The 24,217-nt window shown below is 24.7% G+C and overlaps 2 protein-coding genes across 3 annotated transcripts; both read left to right on the top strand.

Moving 5' to 3' along the window:
- Nucleotides 1-2,152: 2,152 nt before the first annotated feature.
- OCT59_010689 (uncharacterized protein) lies at nucleotides 2,153-3,241 on the top strand (the record flags this gene model as incomplete). The annotated part of the gene is made up of 2 exons (XM_025334036.2): nucleotides 2,153-2,352; nucleotides 2,437-3,241. 2 exons carry the CDS (start codon nucleotides 2,153-2,155, stop codon nucleotides 3,239-3,241), a joined length of 1,005 nt encoding a protein of 334 aa, XP_025189534.1.
- A 14,585-nt stretch (nucleotides 3,242-17,826) lies between these two features.
- On the top strand, nucleotides 17,827-22,965 carry OCT59_010688 (uncharacterized protein; the record flags this gene model as incomplete). 2 transcript variants are annotated; one of them, XM_066136063.1, is made up of 7 exons in its annotated part: nucleotides 18,046-18,515; nucleotides 19,084-19,171; nucleotides 19,632-20,296; nucleotides 20,514-20,646; nucleotides 20,786-21,299; nucleotides 21,486-22,242; nucleotides 22,331-22,338. In XM_066136063.1, the coding sequence occupies exons 3-7, from the start codon at nucleotides 19,981-19,983 to the stop codon at nucleotides 22,336-22,338; spliced, it is 1,728 nt and encodes a 575-aa protein (XP_066000735.1). In that variant the 5' UTR covers nucleotides 18,046-18,515; nucleotides 19,084-19,171; nucleotides 19,632-19,980. The 2 variants fall into 2 exon arrangements, with proteins under 2 accessions (XP_066000734.1, XP_066000735.1); XM_066136062.1 differs by having other exon boundaries at nucleotides 17,827-20,296; nucleotides 22,331-22,965.
- Between the last annotated feature and the right edge of the window lie 1,252 nt (nucleotides 22,966-24,217).

Raw genomic sequence — 24,217 nt, 5'->3', positions numbered from 1 at the left:
AGTATCTTCGTTCAGAGCAGGGAGATTTTGAAATATAGATGGTTAACCAATTAGTAAATCTGTGACTGCCTCTTTATTCTAACCCAGACTTTTTTGCGAATTTTGTTATATCCTCCCTTTTTTTATAAATCTAACAGCTAAGGATAAAAAAAAATAAAATAATAAAATATGAAATTTATAAATGAAAAAACATATTTTAAAATATAAGTATAAAAAATAAAATTTAAATTTATAAATAATAAAGATTTAAAAATAAAATATAAGAAATAAAATATAAAATTTTATAGGTAAAAAAAATGAAAATGCCGATTTTTGACGTTTTGCCAAGATAATATTTAATGAAGTAATTTCTGTCGCTTCGACTGCAGTAATTTCTTAAAAGAATAATCCAACCAGTTCCAATCTTTATTAAAAATAGGCAATGCATTGGACTGGGATAATCATTTCTCCACATTGGATTTGCATGTCGCCAACGATGCAGTATAGCAGTTCCAATGTCAATGAGGTGAACATGAGGATCGGGTATGGTGGTGAGATCGGGATTGACGCCTGCTTCATAAACATTTATCCTTTATTAAAGTGCTCATTTTTCTGTATTCATATCAGGTATCTTCTACGATCAACATAAAATAAAGTGTTGTCAATGGGTCTGATCGCTGAAGAAACTTTGCAACACTGTTTCTTTGCACAGTTTTGGACTCATGCTTAAAATAATGAAAAAGTCAGTTAAATAATTACGTTCTGTTAACCAGAATAGCTCCTCATGAAAACGCTAATATGTAAAAGTCGGGGTCCGAGCCAGATAGATGTCCTTCCAGGTTTCCATTTAACACATTTAACAGACATTTTAAATTCCCGCACCCGACTTTGAAATTTTTGCATTGTCGCCTTGTTGGATCAAATCTTGTTGTCATTGGATTTGATTGAACAAAATCTTTTTGGTAAACACGACATTAGGCCATTGAATAAAGAAAGTTGAATAAGTTTGCGTTCAAGGCATTTTTGATGTAAAAATAGTGAAAATACAGTAAAATAGATTTAAAGTAGATTTAATAGAAAGGATAGAATGATTTGGAAATTATCTAATAGGAGTGATTTGGTGGGAAAAATATTGAGAATAGGCTCTATATTTATAATAAATTTTATTGTAATTTAAATCTTGATCGGTAATAAATATAAATTTGACAATTGCGTTACGATCTTGGCTAACAATAATTTACAAATTTTTATAGATAAATTCCTTTCCCCCTTTTTTAAAAAAAAAGTGTAGTAAAATTAGTAAAATTGGCTAACAATAATTTACAAATTTTTTTATAGATAAATTCCTTTCCCCCTCTTTTTCTTTTTTAAAAAAAAGTGTAGTAAAATTGGCTAACAATAATTTACAAATTTTTATAGAAAAATTCCTTTTACACTCTTTTATTTTGATAAAAAAAGAGGTAAAAAAAAGTGGAGAGGAGGTTAAGGCTACACGAATAACTTCAATAGCTTTGAAAATGCCGAATTGTAAGATCTATTTGGTTAGTCTAACTAGTTAAAAAATAAAAATTTTTGTATTTGCAAAAAAAAAGCCAAAGTTTTTTGATTTTACATAAAAAATTACATACAGTACACAGTATTTGGATTTTCATATATTTAGATATGTTGAAATAATATTAGTATTAGTTAGTATTCATACTTTTTAATTTTTAAGATCAAAAATTAGTTTACAGAGACGATATTTCTTGGCATTTTCGTATTTTCGGCATAATTGTTCATCCAATTAAATAATTGAAATCTTTATTTAGTAATGATTCGAAAATTTTCACGTTAAAAGTCAAATTTGCTTTCCCGAATTTTACTAGCTTAATGCATACCGATACAGTTTTTTTCATATATAAATACCTCCCTCTCCCCTTGAAATTTTTTTTTTTTTTACCTAAATACCTCATTATCGTGTTAAATATTTCGTTACCTTAAATTGTAAATACCTCATTATCTCAAATACCTCATTATTTCAAATACCTTATTATCTTAGATCCTCATTATTTTAAATACTCCGTTACCTTAAATACCCCATTATAAATACCTTATTACCTCAAAATATTTCGTTGTGTTAAAATACATTATTACTTCAAATTCTTTCATTACCTCAAATAATTTTTTTTTAATAATGAAGATAAAAGATTTTTATGAAATATCTAAACCGTTAATATTAGATGGTGGATTGGCAACTGAATTAGAGATAACATGTGGAAAAAAATTCACAACAAATTTATGGTCAGCTTCTTGTTTATATCAAGATCCTGATGCGATAAGAGAAGTTCATTTATCATATTTTAGGGCTGGTGCTGATATTGCGACTACATGCAGGTATATATAATTTTTTTACGATTTAATCTTTCCATTATTAAGAAATTAAGAGATTTTTACAGTCTAACATACTTATTTACTTAGTTATCAGATTCCTATCGATACTTTTATAAAGGAAGGATTTACAAAACAAGAAGCGATAGAATTAATACAAAAATCAGTACATCTTGCTGTAGAAGCAAGAGATATATTTTGGAAAGAATATAAAGAATATAAGGAATATAAAGAAGATCAAACACAAAAAAGAATGAAACCTATGATAGCATTATCATTTGGACCATTTGGAGGATCATTAGGAGATTATAGTGAATATACAGGAAATTATGGAAATGATATTAATTTAGAAAAATTAAAAGAATTTCATAAAAATAATTTAAATATATTTAAACCTTTATTATCATTAATTGATTTTATAGCATTTGAAACTATACCATCATATTTAGAAATTGAATCAATTTGTTCATTATTAAAAGAAGAAGATGATCTTGATATACCTTGTTGGGTATCATTTACATGTAAAAATGAGGATCAAATAAGTGATGGTAAATTATTAATTGATTGTATAAAATTATGTAGTAAAATTGATTGTATTGTAAGTATAGGAATTAATTGTGTTATTCCAAAATTTATTGAAAAATCGGTTAAGAATATTCGTGATGAATTAGATAAAAATGGGTATGAAAAAAAATATGTTATATGTTATCCTAATGCTGGAGATTATAGATGTGATGATAAAATTAATCCTGATGAATTTGAAGATTATACTAAAATTTGGGCAGAATTAGCAAAATTTAAAATCATTATAGGAGGATGTTGTAAGACAACACCTGATCATATACGAAATATTCGAAATGCACTTAAAAGTTTCCCGGGATTAGGAATTGAATAGGGGGACTACTTACGTTGATTCTGGCTGTTCGAATTAGTGAGAGAGGCGGTATTACCTGGAGAGAGGTAATTTGAGATGAGAGAGAGGTTAGTGAGATGTATTTACCCGGAGAGACGCTATTAGACTATTATTTGGTTTAATCATTTGAGAGGAATCACATGATATATATCAAACTTCACAATAAACTAGTATTGGATAAATATTCGATTTAGGATATCTATGGATATTATCGAAAGAGAAAAAAATTGTAACACTTTATATAAATGATGTTGAGGCAATATACATGTACAATATACGATCAAATAACAATTATTTATTCATTTGATAGTTGTAACTTGTAATAGATACTACAACATTTACATTCAAACAGTTGAAAATGCTTATATTTTAAATTAATTTCATGTAATTTTGATTCCTGTAAACCTAAGAACTGGTTTGGAAGAGTGACTTTGAGGAGCTGGTTATTTACTATGCTAGTAGTAAATAAATGGGTTATCATCCGAATTGTCTTCTTTGAAGTCAGAGGCCTGATATCACATGATTTGCTTCAATAACACATTGTAACTATTCGAGATCTCATCGAGAATCTTAGTGTGAGTAATATTTTTAATCATGCGTATTGCGTACTTAAGGCATGCGTACTTAAAGCATGTGTACTTAAAGGCATGCGTACTTAAGGCATGCGTATTTGAGGTATGCGTATTTGAGGTATGTGTATTTGAGGTATGCGTATTTGAGGTATGCGTACTTGAGGTATGCGTATTTGAGGTTATGCGTATTTGAGGTATGCTATTTTAAGGTGGGTGAATCAACCACGTGAAATATTTATTTCACACGGATTTTGTTCACGAGGGTACGAGGAGGTTTTTTCTTTCACGCGGACTATATATAATATATATATACTTCTTTATTCACGCAGATTACAAATTCTTTTATTCACGCAGATTACATATTCTTTTATTCACGCAGATTACAAATTCTTTTATTCACGCAGATTACATATTCTTTTATTCACGCGGATTACATATTTTTTTTATTCACGCGGATTACATATTCTTTTATTCACGCGGATTAAGAATTACGACATATTCTTTTATTCACGCGGATTGCAAATTACGACATATTGATATGACATTTTTTTTGTACACCAAATCTATATTAAATCTATATTGATGAAATGTTGTACTTAATAAATATTGTAAATATTGTGAAATATTTAATTAAAATGCAAAATAGAAATGACGAAATGACGAGATATAAGAAAATATACAAAATATACATGATATGCACAAAATAAACAACAAACACCCTTAATTTTTTTTTTACATCAACAACAAAAAAAAAAACAAATGTGATTAAAAGTTAAGAATTGTTGGAAGGCGAATCACGTGAGAATCCTAGAAATTGAAAAAGTCAAATGAAATTCCATCCATAGAATCTCAACTCTCAAAGAAGATTCGAAAAAAAAAAAAATACTCCTTATTATTTTTTCTTGAATTTTTACAAGTTTTAATAAAATCAAAACAAAAACAAAACATTTCGATTTTAGATATTTTAAACGGAAATAATATTAAGTAAGTAAAGTAATAATAATATTAATTATTTAATCAAAATATATATTATATATATATATATATATATTATATATCTCTTGATATATTTATTATATTATATTTATATATAAATAAATAAATAAATAAAAAGAAAAAAAAGGTTCAAATTTTCAAAATTTCAAATTTCAATGATTTACTTTTTTAATTTTTAGTTTATTATTATTTTTTATTTTTTACAATAGTAACAATAGTAACAATAGTACAAAAGAATAGGATACGAATAACAAAATAGTAAATAAAATGTTACGATAAATGTTACGATATATCAGATATGTTACGATATATTATTATTCATCTGTTAGATATTGTATTACGAAATTTTATTTATTCACAAGATTTTTTCATTAGATTATCTAAAACATCAAATAATATTATTCGTCAAGAAGATTTGAACGAATAAAAAGGGAAGATTACAAAGTGGGCTAATACAAAGGCCAATGAACTAACCATTAAATGACATTCTAATAAAACTAGATCATCACAAACAAGAAAATTTGGTTAAACGAACCATTGATCATGAAGATTAAATAATTGTAATACTTGAAGGCGCAGTTCAAAATTACACAAAATTAGAAACGCGAATATAATAATATTTAATAATATAAAAGTTAATAAAACTTTCATTGTATGAAAATCGACTAAAAATTAAAAAGAACGCGTATTCTTTTTCTAGATTTTTATAATGGATTAAAATGATTTGAGAAAAAAATTTGTAATAGTGTAATAATATGTGTAATGTTTGAAATATTGTTAAATTGATAATAAAAAATTGATAAACAAATAACGCATTAACGCGTTTAAAAATAGCACATGACGTTCCACGCATATTCTACGCATATTCTATATAATATATATATAATAATAAAAAAAAATTGGTTCGGAAATTCATAATCCATACATACAAGTTTTGATGATCTTTCCTTCATAATTTGTGTGTTTAAAAATATGTTTTAATGTTTGCTTGAATTAATTTACTTTTTGAAGATTAAGGATTATACTTTAATGTTTTTTTTTTTGTTACCTGTTTTTGTATTAGTTAGTTTTGACATGTACGTAATGTTATGCTAGTTTATAAATTGTATTAATTGAATATGAAAGGTAAACTTTAAATTTTATTACCGTTTTAAGCATACAGGTTAAAATAAAAATTAAGAAACAACGTAAAAAAATTGACAAAAAATTTCTTTTTTTCAACAAGTCATTTTTGAAAGTCTTATTGGATTTAAAATTCCATTGTTTTTTTTTTTGAAGATTATAATTTTTTTGTGTTCATTATCTTTATATTATCTTTATATTATCTTTTTTAATATTTTTGTCGATATTTTTTTTTTTAAAAAAAAATTTTTTATTTTCTTTTTATAATTATTAATTAATTAAATTAATTAAAAAAGGGATAATATAATATATTTGGATAATTTTGGAAATGAGAAATTATCAAAAAAGGGATTTTTTGGGATCACGAAATTTTTAGTATCTTTTAGTCTAAAAAAATCAAATTTTTTTTGAATTTTTTTTTATTTTATTTTTTTTTATTTTTGATTGTTTTAAAAAAAAACATGATAAAATAAAAAAAGGGAAAAAAAAAAAAATTTTTAATTATCTTAATATAGTTAAATTTAATTTTCTTTCAATTATTGGATTTATTAGTATGGTTTAACAATAAAACTGTAATACTTTTATGTACACACATTTTACAACATTTACAACATATTACATATATACATATATACATATATAAACATAAATTAAAAAAAAATAAAAATAAAAATAAAAATAAAAAAAATTGTTTATTGTTGTTGTTGTTGTTAGTTATTTAGTTATTTAGTTAGTTAGTTGTTAGTTGTTAGTTGTTGTTTTTTAATCGTTTTACAATAAATATTATTTTTATCAAATATTGTATTTTTTTTGTGTAATTTTACACAAGTTTATATAACGGAATAATTTTTTATGTTGTGTACGAAATAAAATATATATTTTTGGAGAGTTGTTAGACATTCAATCATTCAATCATTCAATCATTCAAATCATTCAATTATATTTTATTTACGCTTACCTAAAATAATATAACTATAATGAATACTTTAAAAAAATTATAGTTTTTTAAAATTTGAAACATTTTATAACATTTGAAACTATTTGAAACTATTTGAATTTATGAAACCGATTTAATAATAACTATTATTACTATTTATTGTTAACGGTTATTATTATTACGATATTTATGGTATTTGTTATTACTATTATTACGATTATTACGAGAATATCGGGTAATTACGTATGAGTATGATATTTTTATATACGGGTATTTTTATTGCGGGTATTTATTATTACTATTAAAGTCATTAAAGTTATTAAAGTTATTAAAGTATTATTACAATCATTACAATCTAATGAATCTATTAATTACTATTACTATTTATTACTACAATCTATTACTATTACTGTCTATTTCTATATTACAATCTATTACAACAATCTATTAAATTTATTAAATCTATTAAATTTATTACCATCTATTACTACAATTTATTACTATTTATTACTATTTATTACGCTAATTATAGGTTTATTGGATAAAAAACCTTGTTCCTTTTAAGGAGAAAGATCTTAACTAATTATATATAATCTTTTTTCTCTTCTTTTTTTTTCTTTCTTGTTTAATTTCTTGATTGTAAAAAAAATTAAAATTTCAAGCTAATCCAAAATAATAGTTAATTGTTTTTAATCATATGATTCATAAATAGGAATTAAATTGGTTGTATTAATAATGAATGAAATGACCAAAATGAGTCGAATGAAAGGGTTTTCATTAAGGTTCCAACTATATGGAAATGATATGATATATATATATTTATGATATTTAATTATATTACATAATGATTTTGATTTTTTCATCTATATCATCTACTTATCAATCCTCTTATATTTTAGAAGAACGAATGAGAAAAACTTTAAATTCATTCATTCTTTTTGATATAATAGATAAAACCCTAACGGATAATCAAAAAATTTTTGTTTGAAAAATATTTACTGAAACACGAAATTTCACGAGATCAAAATTTTTTTTTTTTTTTATAAACATTTGATTTTTTTACACGAACCTATCTATGTGCTTATAATAATTTTTTTTTACGCCCAACCGTATTATTTTATTATTATTGGTTAATAAAAAAAAATTATTTTTCCGAAAAAAAAATTTTTTTTTTTTTGGATTTAAACTAAAAAAAGAATAAACGGAACACTTCCTTGGTTAGAAAATTTTCTTTTTTCAATGTTTTCATGTGTAACGGGGTGTAACGGGGTGTAACGGGAACAGTGAGAAAATGGACCTTTTTATATATTTATTCCTCGCGGGGAGATTTTGTAGTCGGATACATCGGGTGTGTCGGTTAAGAAGAAATCATTATGGGAAAAAATTATATACCAAAGAAAGGAAGTAAAAGAACAAAGAAAAAAATTTTAAATAAAATAAAATAAAATAAAATAAAATAAAAAAAGGGTTCTTTTTTTTTAAAAAAAAAAAATAATACCATTTTAATGAATAATAATAATAATAACAACGAGTCAAATTACTGGTCAAGATTTTTTTAAATAAATTTAAATAAATTTAGATAAATTTTATTGGTTTATCATTTTATTAATTTTTAATATCAAAGGATTCTCTTTCTTTTTGATATTCCCTTTTCATAAAAAAAAAAAAAATTTTTTTTTTTCGAAAGGATATTTTTAGTAAGTATATAAAATAGGAGGTCACATTTTTTATTATTGTTTATAAGGATTTCACAAGACAACAAAGCAATCATAATGTGATTTGTTTATATTAGTGTTTATATTTGCATATTTTTCTCCATTAGTATCTCAAAGAATATGATGATTTTTTTTTATATGTACATTATGTGCATTGATCAGATAACATTACGACAAGTTACCGTGTTACTATATTTTTATTTATTCATTTATTTATTTATTTTTTCTTTAAACGCGCTGAAAAAGAAGAATCGGGGAAGAGGTCGCGTTCGATTAAAAGTGGTTAAAGTGGATAAAATATTTATTATAAAGTGAATCATATAAAATAATTTTTAAAAGTAGTTTAAATCCGGTTAAAAAACGGATGATGCGGTTGGAAAGCGATTGAAATAAAAAAAAAAATATAGATTAGATTCTTAGATTCAATATTTTTTTTTTCCAATATGGTCTTATTGAAACTTTTAAAAAAGTAATAGTTTGAAATCAAAACATTTTTAAATTCTTTCATAAGATTGTAAAAAAAAAAAAATTTTTTTTTTTTTTTTGTTACATTTGAAAAAATATTCTTTTAATGTTAATATTCTTTTACCTAATATAGGAAAGTATGATACCGATTTAGGTCTCTTAAATATCACATATATAGCACACCAATAGTTAATAGTATTACATATAGGATACACCAATAGTAATATATAGTGTAGTTTAAAAAAAAAAAAAAACGAGTATTAAAACAAGTTAATTTTTTAATATGGGCGTAATGTTCTGTAGTTGATCAGTTTATCTTTTTTAACTTGTAAATTGCTGTATGTAGATCGATTTAATGATGATTTTTTATTTTTTGGCGTATGATAATAAAAGATAATATATTTTGAAGCATATTTTGAAGCATTATTTTTTGAGACATATAATATTAGTCAATATAAAAATAATAAATAAATAAATAATAATAATAAATAATAAAAAATAATAAATTATAAATTTATTATTATTATTATTATTAGATTATTTTAGATTGTTTTAGATTATTAGGGGTGGTATGACCAGTGGTATGACCATTGGTATGACCTATTGGTATGACCATTTTTTACTTGACAATTTAACATTCACGTTACATAAAAGATGTGGGAACTTTTTTTTTTTAAGGGGGAAGGAGGGATATTAAATTATTATAGTTTATTATAGTTTATTATAGTTTATTATAGTTATTATTATAGTTGGTAATGTTAAATGCTAGGTCGATTACAGTAAATTTTTTTAGTAAACAAAAAAGTAAATATTACTGTAATGAGTCTTATTTATTTGTTTGTCTATTGGGTAACTAAATTAACTTCTAATTGTCCATTACCGAATATCGGATCGAGGGAGGAGCAAAGGAGATCGTTTTTTATATATTCTAAAACGACATATTCGACATATTCGACATATTTGATAATATTCGACATATTCGACACATTCTCGACCTTCCTCCCCTTCCCCTTGGCGTTTATTACCTTACTTGATTATATCCGTTTTTTTAATTTTGTAACGAATCAACATATTTTTTCGTATCACAATTCATTTTAGTTACAGATTCTAACTGGTTAAAGTGTAATTCATAACAAAAATGTGTAATTATTTACAGTTTACAAAAAAAATTTTTTTTTTTTTCCAATCTTGAATAAAATTTGGAATTACATAAAAAAAAAAATCTGTCAATTTTTTTAATCAAAATAAAAAAGAAAAAATTAAAAATAAAAAAATATAAAATAAAAAATAAAAAGAGGAAATAAAAAAAAAATAAAAAAATAAAAAGAGAAGATAATAATAATAATAATAATAATAATAATAATAATAACAAGTCAACAACAACAATAACAACAACAACAACAATAATAATAATAAATAATAATAATAATAAATAATAATAGGGAATAAGAATAAGAAAGGAAATGGAAAAAAGAAAAAAAAAATATTAAAGTTCCGGTCGACCCGATTCCCTACTCCTTTGTCAAACATCAAGAAAAACATCACAAATAAAATAAAATAAAATATAAATTTTTTTAATTTTTAATTTTTTTTTTTTTTTAATTGTTATACATTAAAACAACAACAATAATAATAAAAAAAAAATTTATTAAAGTTTACCAATAAAAATTTGATGATAAACTATAATTAAAACAATCAAATCACACTAACCATCATCAATAATTTCTAAGTCGAAAAAAAAAAAACTTTGAAAAAAAAAAAAAAAAAAGATTTTTTTTTTATCGAATTTTTCGAAGGAAAAAATAGAAAAAAAAAAATCTTTTTTTATCTGTAACGGATCAACTGCTTCTCATTCATTATGAATGAGTTTCCCGGTCCGTGATTATCAAAGAGAGGGAACCTGAAAACCACAAATTCTGTATATTTTCTCATTATTTAAAATTTATAATTATTTACTTAAAAGAAACCTATTTTGTATTATTAACATATGATATCTTTAACAAATCAGGTTAAATAAAAATAGTAATTCTTTTTCATTTTGTGTAACAAAATAAGACGCGAATAACGCGAAGTTTAATAACAAAAAAGGACTTTTTTCTAAAAAATTTTCCTGATAAAGAAAAGTACTTTGTCCGATATTTAAGATTCAACCGAGAATTTGGACGGATCAAGTAATGTAAATCTCACCACTTGGTAAACTTTAGATATAAACAAGTTTTACAAGTTTTACAAGTTTTAACTGAAACTAATTTCCTCCTCGTTCTTCAATACGACCAAAATTGTTCTATACGACTAAAATTGTTCTCATTAAAAAAGATCAAACATGAGAAGAATATTGGTACAATATTGGTATAATATTGGAATAATATTGGAATAATATTGGTATAGTATTATAGTATTGGTATAGTATTGGTATAATATTGGTATAATATTATACCATAAACATAAATATTATAAGATTATTAAAAGATTATCACAACCTTTTCGAATATTACTATACACCCTGTACATACATTAATTTTGTACGCTATTATCTTGATGCATCAAACATCTTTGATGTCGCGTGGCCCTTGCGTACCGTATTTTCATTCTTTTCCTTGGTTCACTCATATGATATTCAAATATATCATGAAGATATTGATATGATTTTACTTTAACAAGATTTCATTACAGAGTAGATCTCATTTAAGTTATAGTTATAGTATAGTTATAGTATAGTTATAGTGTAGTTATAGTGTAGTTATAATATGGTTATAGTATACAGTGTTTTAGATCGAATTTTTCTTTGTTTTCTTTTTGACAAATTAAGTCTTACATACCGTTTTTGTTATTTGTACGATTTATAATGATTTTAATTTTGATTCGTTTTCGGTTGTCATCAATTTTTAAAACCTCACATATTTTTAATGTCCGACGATCAAATAATATTAATTATGGTTATACAAATAAACGAATGATTATGTGTTGTTTTATTAATTTATATGCTCTCTTAAATATGATTTTATGTTGTTTTATTAATTTATATGCTCTCTTTACCTTTTGTTACTCTTTTTCTCTATTAAAGTTGCATTTTTTTTTAATAGTTTCATCGAATGAAATGGAAAAAAAAATTAAAATTAATATTTCATTATCGGTACTTTATCGGTGATTGACTTGATTAAATATGGTAATGTATATATATATATATATGTAAAGTAAAAAAAAAATATGACCGAATTTTAATTGTAACCGAAATGGGAATGATTTTTTTTGATTCGGCCTTTAAAATTTTTTTTTTTTTTTTTCAATAACGCCTACTTTAGTTTAATTATTCATTTTAACAATCATAATATTATTATATCACCTTTTTTTTTTTTTTTTTTTATTACGCTTTTTTTTTTATATTTGCGGTTTTTTTTTTATATTGCGCATATTACGCGAATTCCGAACGATTTGAATCAAAAAAAAAAGAAAATTATCACGAAATATGATTCTCTTATGTAAAAAAAAAATAAATAAATAAAAAAAAAAATATTGTATTGTTATATTGTTGTAAAAAATTTTTTTTTTACATTATTTTTGTAAAAAGTAAAAAAAGCAAAAGTTTTTAAGCCGTTTTTTTTTTATAAAAAAAAAAAAAATTACATAAAAAAAAAATTTTTTTTTTTTTCCCAAAAAAAGTTATTTTTCTTTATTTGAAAATCAAATTCCAAAACAACAAAAAAAAAAATTTATTTTTAATTTTATGTCATCCTATACAAGTACAATGCAGGTCTCTTTTTGCATTCTTTTTCATTTCCGTTCTACTCTTATTCAAACTAAAAAAAATTATTTTGCATATTTTGCATCAAAAAAAAAAAAAATACGAAACAACGAAACACAAAATAAGTACTTCTTTGGAATATCAATACCTTTTCGAGTAAAAAATGATATCTTAATAAAGTAAAGATTATCATTTTAAACTAACTATAGATTTTAAAGGAACAAAACTTCTTCTCTTCTCTATCTTTCTCTGAAAAGGAAATATTATCGTTAAAATTTAATGGTTCGATTTTGTTACAAGGATGAAACTTTTCATGTGGTAATAAAAAGTTTGAGGTTTTAAAGATAGAAAAAAATAGAAAAAATAGAAGGTTTTAATTTTTAAAAAAGATATTTTTAATATTTTTAAATATTATTGAATTTATTTTCGGTATTTTTTTTGTTCTCAAATCAAAATAAAAAAATGTATATTTTTAGTTTTTTTACCTTTAGTGGTTTAGATTTCATTTTTTTGCTTATACATTGCATAAATGTTTCAAGTATAAAAATATAAGTTGTATGCTAGTTAAATTTGTAATATATATGCTAAATGAAATGATTTTTAAAGTAAAAAAAAAAAAGGTAACCCAAACTAGTATAGTGTAAGATTACCATTTTGCATTATTTATGTATAACTATATGTATGTATATGTTATATGTGATGATTTGATGATTTCAAAAGTTTTTCACTTAAAAAATTTTAAAGTTTTAACAATGCAATACATAATAATATGATAGACCGATGTCAGAAGGTTTTTATCTTAATTCGGTTATAATCATGCTTTTTTATTAACCTGATGATATCATTTAATAACTACAGAGGTACCAACGGATACTAGCGGTAGTTTTTTAAAGGGTTTAAACTCTTTAAAATATCATTAAAGGGTTTTTGAATTGATATCCGTAAAAAAAAAAAAGAACAATCAAAATTTATCATTTACAACAATGATTTATTATTATAACAATCTTATTATTATTATTGTTATTATTATTATTATTATTATTTCTTTTCAATATTTGACATAGTTTGTAACGTTTAACGTAATTTCTCGTGTACAGCTTTGTTGACCCCCTTCGAATAACTCAAATAATAAAAAATTTTATACAATTTTATATAATTCATATAATTTTATGTAATTTCATATAATTTTATATAACAAGGTCAATCAAAAAAAAAAAATTTTTGACATAAATAATGGAAAGGGGAGGGGTCAAAAAATATAATGTAACCGTAAAATATATATATGTAATAAATTATCCGTAAACAAATATTTTTTTAAAAAAAAAATTTCCCGAGAAATACCAAAAATTACTTTAAAAAAAATATGTGATATAATTTTTTTTAACTGGGGGTCTCCTTGCTGCGCCCAATAAAAAAAGTTTCAACGGTTCAAGTAACATCCAAAATTCCAAAATTCCAAAATTCCAAAACGAAAAATATATTTAATTCGATCTTTTATCATGATATTTATATTTGTCAATATTATATATGTCAAAAATTTCAAATTTCCCCAAACTTTACAAATTTCCCCAAATTTTTCCCCAACATATTCCCCAAACATTTCCCCGTAGTAAAAAACTATAAATTCTTGTTTTTTACCATAAATTCACTTATACATGCGTTGTATTTTTTGCATTGGTTGTTTATGTTTTTTTTTTTTATTAAAAAGAAAAAAAAAGGTAAATCATTTTACTTTATTAAGATAAAACCCAAACAAGTGTTATAAAAATTAATTAATCTAGCTATTAATAACTTTTTCGTCTGCTGCTTAATTATTACTATGTTGCTTTGTTTTGATTAAAAGGACATTTTTTTGCTGCTGCTTGCTGATGAATTATCGCCGAAAAAATAGGTTAATAAAAATAAAATAAAATAAAACTAGTATGATTTATTTATTGTTTACATTACAACAACAACAACAACAGGCAGGCAGGAGAGTTGATGTACTACACGGTAATTTATTAACGCATGTAAGTGGTAAATTGTTATGTAATGTATCGAGTATCCCGTTTGTCACTTTTGTATAATTTTTTTTTTTGATGTATGTATTGTATGTACACATCGGTATTTTGAAATAATTATTATTATTATTATTTATTTTGAAATCTTTCGGCAGGGACTGATAATTTTTTTTTTTTACCAGATTTTTAAACAAAACATAAACAAAAATTCCTGCCAACTAATAAAGCATGAATGATGTACTTGGCATATGAATTCCCATAAGGAAATCTTTATTAACATTTGATTGTTTCGAATTATATATTTTTGTAGATGGGCAAAAAAAGTAAAGACGATCTTGCATAACTCAGATGTATGTATGTATTGTTTATTAAAATATTTAATATAAAATTCATTTTTCTTTGATGGAAGATTTATTTTTAATGAAATTTTTATGGGCTAAAAAGAAAAACCTGTTTATTTTTTCTTTAAAGACACCACTTCTGGCTATAACATATACTTTTAAAGTAAATATAAGTAACAATCATAAGTAAATGGCATAAGTGAATAATTGAATGACAAAAATTGTACCATATAAAAAATATATAAAATATATAAAATATATTTTTTTTATATTTTTTTTTATATTTAAAAAATATATTTTGTTTCTTTTTTCCCTTTTTAAAATATAATCAAAATATAATCAAAATATAATCAAATCAAATATAATCAATATAATCAATATAATCACACAATCACACAATGAACGGATTTTTCCCTAATTACCAGTTAAATATCATAACTTGATTTTTTACATTTTTTTACCTCGTATTCATCACTTAATTTCCAATTATATTAAACAAGAAAATAAAGCTAGTACAAATAAATCTGCAATTTCATATAACATCTAATTATTTTATTCATCTCTTCCCGATATATTTTTATTTGACACATCCTCCTTTTTTTAAAATAAACTCTACGCCATAGTACAATAGACATAATTCTTTATATACAAAAAAAAAAATTTTTCTGATTTTTTTTTTCGAGATAATTTTTTTTTTTTTAGATCATTTTCACGAGCTTTACTCTATCTACGACCTACTAATTATAGAGATAGGTTAGGTGATCATCTTTTATATTTCTCTTCAAGTTACCCATATTTTTAATTTCTTAGTTTTTTTATATATAAATACATATATAGAAAAAAAACTTTAAAAAAAAAATAAATAAAAGACAATATAACTTATTGTCCCATTATAAATTTTTAGTCCATCGGTGATAATAAAGCGAACGGATATTTTTGCTCGTTTAGAAATCCGCATATAGAATATAGGGAATATTAGGATATTCAATCGGTTTAATTCGGCCTCTCCAAAAAAATTAATTAATTATTTACGGTTAATAAATATTGAGGAGGCGTGACTCTTGTTTATTTTTTGGCGGATGTCTCGTGTTCTTTTTTTGAAAGCGTTTTTGTTCCCTTTACGATTTCCATAGAGAGATGAAATTCCATAAAGAGTTTAGTAGAGTTTATTAGAATATAGCAATATAGAATATAGAATATACTTCAAAATATACTCTAGAACATACTTTTGGAATATACTTTAGAACATACTTTAATATACTTTAATATACTTTATTATACTTTATTATACTTTATTATACTTTAGAATACTTTAGAATATACTATATACCCTGTAACTATCACTGCAACTATTCCTGCAACTATAATAGATGCTCATAATTTTTTTTACGTTATAGATTTTCAATAAATATTTGTTTTTTCAGTTTGAAATTCAAGTAATTTCTACATTACATGTCTTTACAGATTTTCCAAAAAACTTTATTATATATATTTAGATGTTTGTTATAAACTTATAAAAACTTTCTCGCTCTTTAACGGCCTTTAAATTGAAAAGAAAAAGAAATTATTTCATTGATTTCATTTCATTCACCATTTAAGGAAATCCTCTAGTATTACAAAATTTCCGCCTTTTTCCAAATAATTTTTTTTTTAAAAAAAAAGAGATCAAAAAAAAAAATATATAATATAAAGTAAAAAAAAATATAAATAACATTTTTTTTTTTTTTTGGGAATGTGAAATTAGTTTTGAGTGATAAAATTAAATTTTTTTAATAATCAGTTTTAATAATAATAAATTTTTTAATGTAAAGCCTTCCTAAAATAGAATTTGATCTACTATATCGACAATAAAGATTGTAACAGGAATTCGACGTAAAAGGACAAATGATTTTTTTTTTTACTTTAAAAAAAAAAATTTGATGTTTGTGCTCTCTTGTAATATTTTGTTGTTGTACTTGTGTACTTGTGTTTCCTAATTATCGTTTTCCCTTACACATTCTTTTGGTCTTAAATTTTTTTTTTATTATTATTGTATTTGTTTGTATAATTTGTATATAGTAATCAATGTTCAATGTTATACAATTGGTCCTGGTAACTCTGGTAATCTTTTTATTTCATTAATTGACACCAATTGGAGTCCTGCCCTCTGGCCTATTTGTCGTTTTTTTTTGTTTGGTTCGATAAATATAATAACTAATTAAATTTTTTTAAAGTCAGTTTTTTTTTTGCCCCTTTTCTTTTTTTCCAAACGCTTTCTTTCCTTTTTCTATTACCAATTTTAATTTAATATATTAATATATATAAAATATATATATATATATGTATATATATATATATAATATAATTATATTATATACCTTAATTTATAATAGTTTTCCGTAAATAAATAAACATATAAATAAATATATATTTATTATATTAAAATATATAAAAAAAAATTTTTTTTTTTTTAAACTGCAACAAAGTAAAATAGTCACACCTCAACACACCCTTTCGTTAACTATATAAATAAAAAAAAACATTTCTTTTGACACTCATCCTTTCCCTTTCTTTTTCCTCACATAATAAAACCTTATATACACATAAAAATATTGTACAGAATAGTGGTGAATATATTTTTTTTTTTTTTTTATATATATATTCTATTTGACCATTCCCGAGCTGCCTTCAATCGAAAATCAATTTTTTTTCGAAAATCAAAAAAAAATTTAATAAATAAGCAGGCAAAAACTATTAAATTTTATTTTGTCTGCCAAAAAGAAAGATTCATTTTTTTCTTTTTTTTTTTCTTTTTTAAAAAAAAAGAGAGCAACATTATCTTTTTTTTTATTTTCTTTTACAATCTTCAATTTCTTGTCTTGATAATTTAATTTTTTTTTTCTTTTTTCTTTTTTTTTTCTTCTGATTTAAATTCTATAAACAAAAAAATCCGTGTTGATTTCTTATATATATTCTTTTGTACACTACTACATACAATCTAATAGACACCTTCTTAATAGATTATATAGAGTCGTTACTACTATATATTAAAAAAAAACATCCATCTTATATACACATTTACTAATCTTCTTTTTAAAAAAAACATAAATCGAAAGAATTTCTTTTTATAATACCTTTCTTATAAATAAACTGTTTTATATATATATAAAAAATCACATTAGAATTTTTAATTAAAAACAAACAAAATTTTTTTCACACGTCGATTTGTATCAGTTAATATATATAATCACTATATAAAAACTACTACTTTCCTCGTGTTCGATATTTCTTCGGGACAATTTTAGAGTCTCAAAAAAAAATAAATTCGAAAAAACGATTCAATAGTAACACCAAAAAAAAGACGGCAGGTCCTACACTCTAATTTCGGTACGTATTTCACTTATCACCTGTATTTGGTTTGTTCCCTATTTATTTTGCACTACATCATTTTTTAATTATTATAAAAAAAGAGAATATTTTATATTATATAATAAATAATAATAATATAATAATAATAACAGTAATATTACATATTATTATTATTTATTATTATATTTATATAATAATCAATCAATTATCTTTTTTATTTCCTTTGAACATAAAAAAAAAAAATTTATAATTTTTTTTTTTTAACTTGATTTCTTTCCTTTTGTCTTCCCAACTCGCGCTCTATTTCTGTTTTTCAACTCTTGTCACTCTTTTTTTTTATATATATACAAAAAAAAATCGACATTCTTACTTTCCTTTATAGAGTTTTTTATACAATTTACTTTTTTGAATTTTTGTTTTTTTTTATTCCTGTGTGCGTCTTTTATTTTATTTTATTTTTTTCTTTTGGCTTTTTTTTTTTTTTTTCCTCAAAAAGTCTCACCCATTAACTAAAGTAACAATAATTTCTATATATATTTTTTTATTTTTATTTTTTATTTTTATTTTTTTTATTTTATTTTTATAGGAGTATTCTAGGCCATATTCGAAAAAACTCCACACCCCCTCGAACAACAGGAAAACTTTTTTTTTTTTATCGGGTCTTATCTCTTCGGGTATATATTATTTATATTATTATTTTTATATATAGTATTATATAAAATCCCTTCCCCCCCTATTTATATTATACTTTCTATTAGATTTTATCTATTGTTATTGTTATTATTATTATTATTATCATTTTCGTCCAATCCTATTACAACCAATTTTTCTCACGCCACACAACTCAAATAAACTCCCGCCTACCAACCAACGTGAACTCGAACTGAAAAAAAAAAAAAAAAAAAAAAATCTTTCAGTAAACATCATATATCATATTATTATTGTATCTTATTATACCGACCTAGTTGTGTTGTTTGAAAACTATAAAAAACATACAGAAACAAGATTTGGCGGTAACATACAGAAGCTTACATAGAAATTACGCGACACCTTTTCATTTATGGCTGGTTTCCAGAATTCAAATAAGCTTTATACCGATTCATCTAACACCAATACTGCATTAACAACTGCCAGCGCTCATTACTCTCAAACGCAACAACACCCTACCACGCCGCCTTCTCCGTCCTCTTCTTTCTCTAATAACACGTCCACGTCGATTGTCAAGACCGAATCTCCTCGTACAAATTCAATTAAAAATACCACTATAGCAACTTCCACCACGACGACGAACACGAAATCAAATTCTCCTTCCAGCAACCCAAACTCTCCCGCTGGTCCACGTTCATTAACTTCGACTGCCACTCAAACAAGTCCTCCTGCTTCTCAACCTCATTCCGCTTTTTCTCCTTATAACCAACAACATCCTACTCCTGTAACAAACCCAACAAAAATTTCTATTTCTTCTCAATCAGATTCTCCCACAATGATGACAACTTCTCACTTAGATAACAGCGGTAGTACTACTTTGATCTATCCTCCTCCTCATAATCATTTTGCTAGTCCAAATACACACCCTTTCTGGCCAAATCAATGGGGTTTCAGTGGTACTAACGGTACTGCAGTTTTATCAGCCACTGCTGGTAGTGCTTTCGTACCTGCTGTAGGTTATAGTACTGCTGCATCAGGTCTTGCTCAAGGTCATACTCCAAGACCAAAACTAACCACAACTATATGGGAAGATGAACAAACATTATGTTACCAAGTTGATGCTCGAGGAATTTGTGTAGCTAGACGACAAGGTATGTAATGATATAAATATTAAAATTAATTAATATTTATTAATTAATTTTAATTTTAAAATTTTTGGTTTATTATGGGGGGAATATAATGATTTTTCCTTTTTTGGTAACGCGATCAAAAATGAATACGCGTTTTTTGATCGCCATTAAATACCACCATAATTTTTCATCTTATTTGGATTATCTCACCTTATCAATACTTTTAAATCTTTTTTAGATAACGATATGATTAATGGTACAAAACTTTTGAACGTTGTTGGTATGTCACGTGGTAAAAGAGATGGTATTTTAAAGAATGAAAAAGGAAGAGTGGTTGTTAAAGTTGGAGCTATGCATCTTAAAGGTGTTTGGTAAGTGATCAAATCAGTCGAGGGTTTTTTATGTATAGAAGAATATGAGCAACTTGTTTACATGTATTATTATCATGTATTACCTGGAAATATATTCTTGTTTAATGACGTCATTAAATTCTCATTTTTTTTTTTATAGGATTACTTTTCAACGTGCAAAAACACTTGCAGCTCAATTCAAAATTAGTGAATTACTTTATCCTTTATTCGTGGATGATCCAAGTATCTTCTTACATAATTCATATGGTCCTCCAATGTCAACAAGAATCCCATCTATGGGAGCAGGTCCTGGTTCACAATGGAGACCAGCTCATCCTTATACGAACAATTTTAATAATGCTCAATATTCACCTGAAGCAACAAGACAATGGTATCCTTATGGAAATAGTAATCTAATGACCTCACCTTCAACACCACAAGGTCAAGAACATAATTCACAACAATATCCACAAAATGCAGGTTTTCCAGATCGTTCTGCTTCTACACCACCAGCTGTACCAATATATTCAACACATCCTCCTTCAAGAAATCACAACGCTCATCCTCAATCTACTCCATTAGAAGAATATGATACTACAAGTTATAATTTGATAAATGGACAATCACAAGGACAACAAAGTGTACAAGGAGTTGTAGTATCCGGTGGTCCGGCGGTGAGTAGCTATAATCTCTCACCTACCGAATTGAAGCATACATCGACGGCTGGTTTTTATGCAATCCCACAAAATGCTGGGTATTTCAGTCATAATCAACAAAGACCAACTCCACCACCGTCTACTTATGAAGTATCTGTTAATCGTAGCAATACTAACTCACCTTTATATAATACTCATGTAAAGACTGAGGATAATAATGCAAGTAACGGTAACGGTTATATTCGACCCGGAGGTCAAGGCCTTTACAATCTTGTCTCGGCCGCCGATGTTGTAGGAGGAAGTCCAGGACAAGCTTCACCTCAACAACTTATTGGTCAAAAACGTGGCTTCGTTGGTGATGACGAAAATGATGATTACAGTGCAAATAATTCTACTCCAAGTCCTCCTATTACCATGCATCCTCCTCCTCCATTGAATAGTATCGCCGTTAGCTCCGCCATGAATGCTGCTGCAGGTTCTTTCCCAAGTCCAATGCATGCAAGTCCAAATTCTTCCCCAAGTAATTCAGCCTTTAGTGGTTGGAATCATTCTGGTAAACGTGTGAAATACGAACAATTCCCTGAATCAACAACACCCTCATCATCTCATTCTTCACCAAGAATCAATTCCAATGGATATCAATTACCAGGTTTAGGAGCTGGTCCTGCAACACCAGGTGCAAATCCATCAACTCCAGGAGGTTATACTAATAGTAACCTTCAGATGGTAACTAATGCACAGAGTCCACATAATAATTATTCATCAGCTACAAACAATAACGGAGGTGCTGCAACAGGAACCACAACACCAACAACTGATGGTTTGGATCGTTATTTTGATCAAAGTACAGTATTACATACTCCATCACCTGATGGTACTCCTGTTGAAGAATCTACCGGAATGAGACGTTATGATCAATATCGACAAAGAGAAGATCCTCCTACTACCGAAGAACTTGCCAGTAAGTATTTATATTTGTACATATAATATATATATATAATGTGTTATTTAATAAAATCTAATAATATTTTTTATCATCTTCTTTTCAGGTTATTAAAAAATATAGATTAAAATATAAAATAATGTGTATATCTTAGGTTTTATTCTTCTTTTTGGCTATTACTACTATAAAGCAAAAAAAAAAAAAAAAAATTTTTTTTTTTTGCTTTAAAAAAAAATTCAATCGAACATTTGTTATTTTACTTTTTTTCTTAGTATATTTTTTCTTTTAAATAAGCTTAGTATTATGCAAAAACTTTTTTTTTCTTTTTTTTTATTTACCCTCTCGATGGACTTTAGAATCTTTCAGGATTTATTTTTAGACAAAAAAAAAAAAGATAGGAGAGAGGGAAGTAAAAAGAATGCAAACATATATATATATACATATATAAAAAAAAAACTTCAATTATATATAGGTGAAATTTAAATTTTATTTTTGGGTGGGTCAAATTTTTTTTTCTTTTACAATTTTTTCTTTTACACAAAGAGTATATTAGACTTTTCATTTGTATACACGGCGATGTATGATTTGATTATGGTATTCTTTTTTTTTCTTTTATATACAGTTTTGAGCTTTTCTTTTTTCTTTTCTATTATTTTTCTTCTTTCTTTTTTTCAAACTATAAACAAACAATTCACAAAAAAAATCAAATAAAACTTGTAAAATAGAGTAAAAAAAAATCTCAAAAAAAAAAAAAAAATTCGATGCGTGCAGTAATGTAATGTTTCGTGTGGTATATTGTGGTAATATGTGATATAAAAAGAATTGTGGTATAAAAAGAATGCTTTTCGTATTTCGTGCGTGTTTCATTCTTCGTGTGGTGTAAAAATGTTTCATTTTTCGCGTGGCGCAAAAAAAGGGCAAAAAAGATTTCGTGTGATTCATTTTTCGTGTGGCGCAAAAAAAGGGCAAAAAAGATTTCGTGTATATACTCATGATTTTGACTATTTCGACTAAAACGCAAGTACGCGACAACTTTTGAATTTCCTAAAATAGATATAATTGTTATGTAGGAGAACAATGAAAATTGTGATTTAAAGTAGATGCATCTTGTCGAAGTATGTAAGATTTTGTTTGATCGTCTAAGACACGGCATAATGTTTCGTTGATCCGGCCTTTACCATCACAAATAAATTAATTAATAATTTATGCCGGATTTTTTTTATTTGAAAATTGAAAAAAATGACATGTTACGATTGTTACATATTAATCCTTATTTGGGTTCTTTTTAAAAAATTTTAATTATATCATTCGATCAATCAATTCATTAATAAAAAATTCCTTTTTTAGTGGCGTGTTTATTTTGATGGCGCTAAGGAATACTCCTTTGAAATCTTGTATACAAACTTGGCAAAATTTTTACGGCATTGAAAAAAATTTTTTTTTTAATCATATTTAGGAAATTAAAAAAAGAAAAAAAAATTTTAATTTTTTTTTTTGTATTACGTACGGGTATATTATTAATGTATTACGGATATATTAGTTATATAGTTTATATATTTGATATAGTTATATAAGTTTTTCTTTTTAATCAAGATTTCGATCAAGTATAATTAATAAGTATCAGGGATTAAAGTATCAAATAATATCAAATAATATCAAATAATATCAAATAGTTATCAAATAGTTATCAAATAGTTATCAAATAAGGGATTAAGTACCAAATAAGGAGGGGATCGAGCATTTTTAACTAACGGCATATTCCGTGTAGTATAACTCATTCAAATAGTCATATTGTGTTAAGTTATATTTGTTATAGTAATTTATTTTTTTTTTTATTAAAATAATCAAATTAGGAGACCTTCGGGGGAAATTGTAATGGATCAACGGATAAAGACCCTTAAAAAAAAAGTCAGTGTATGGGTAAATCAGATTTTTTTTTTGGGGTAAAAAAAAAAATTTAAATTATTCTTTCTTTACGAAATGTTTTTTTTTT

Source organism: Rhizophagus irregularis, chromosome 19 (genome assembly GCF_026210795.1).
Source record: "Rhizophagus irregularis chromosome 19, complete sequence".
NCBI classification, from domain to species: Eukaryota; Fungi; Glomeromycota; class Glomeromycetes; order Glomerales; family Glomeraceae; genus Rhizophagus; species Rhizophagus irregularis.
This window is presented reverse-complemented; position numbering and strand designations above follow the sequence as displayed.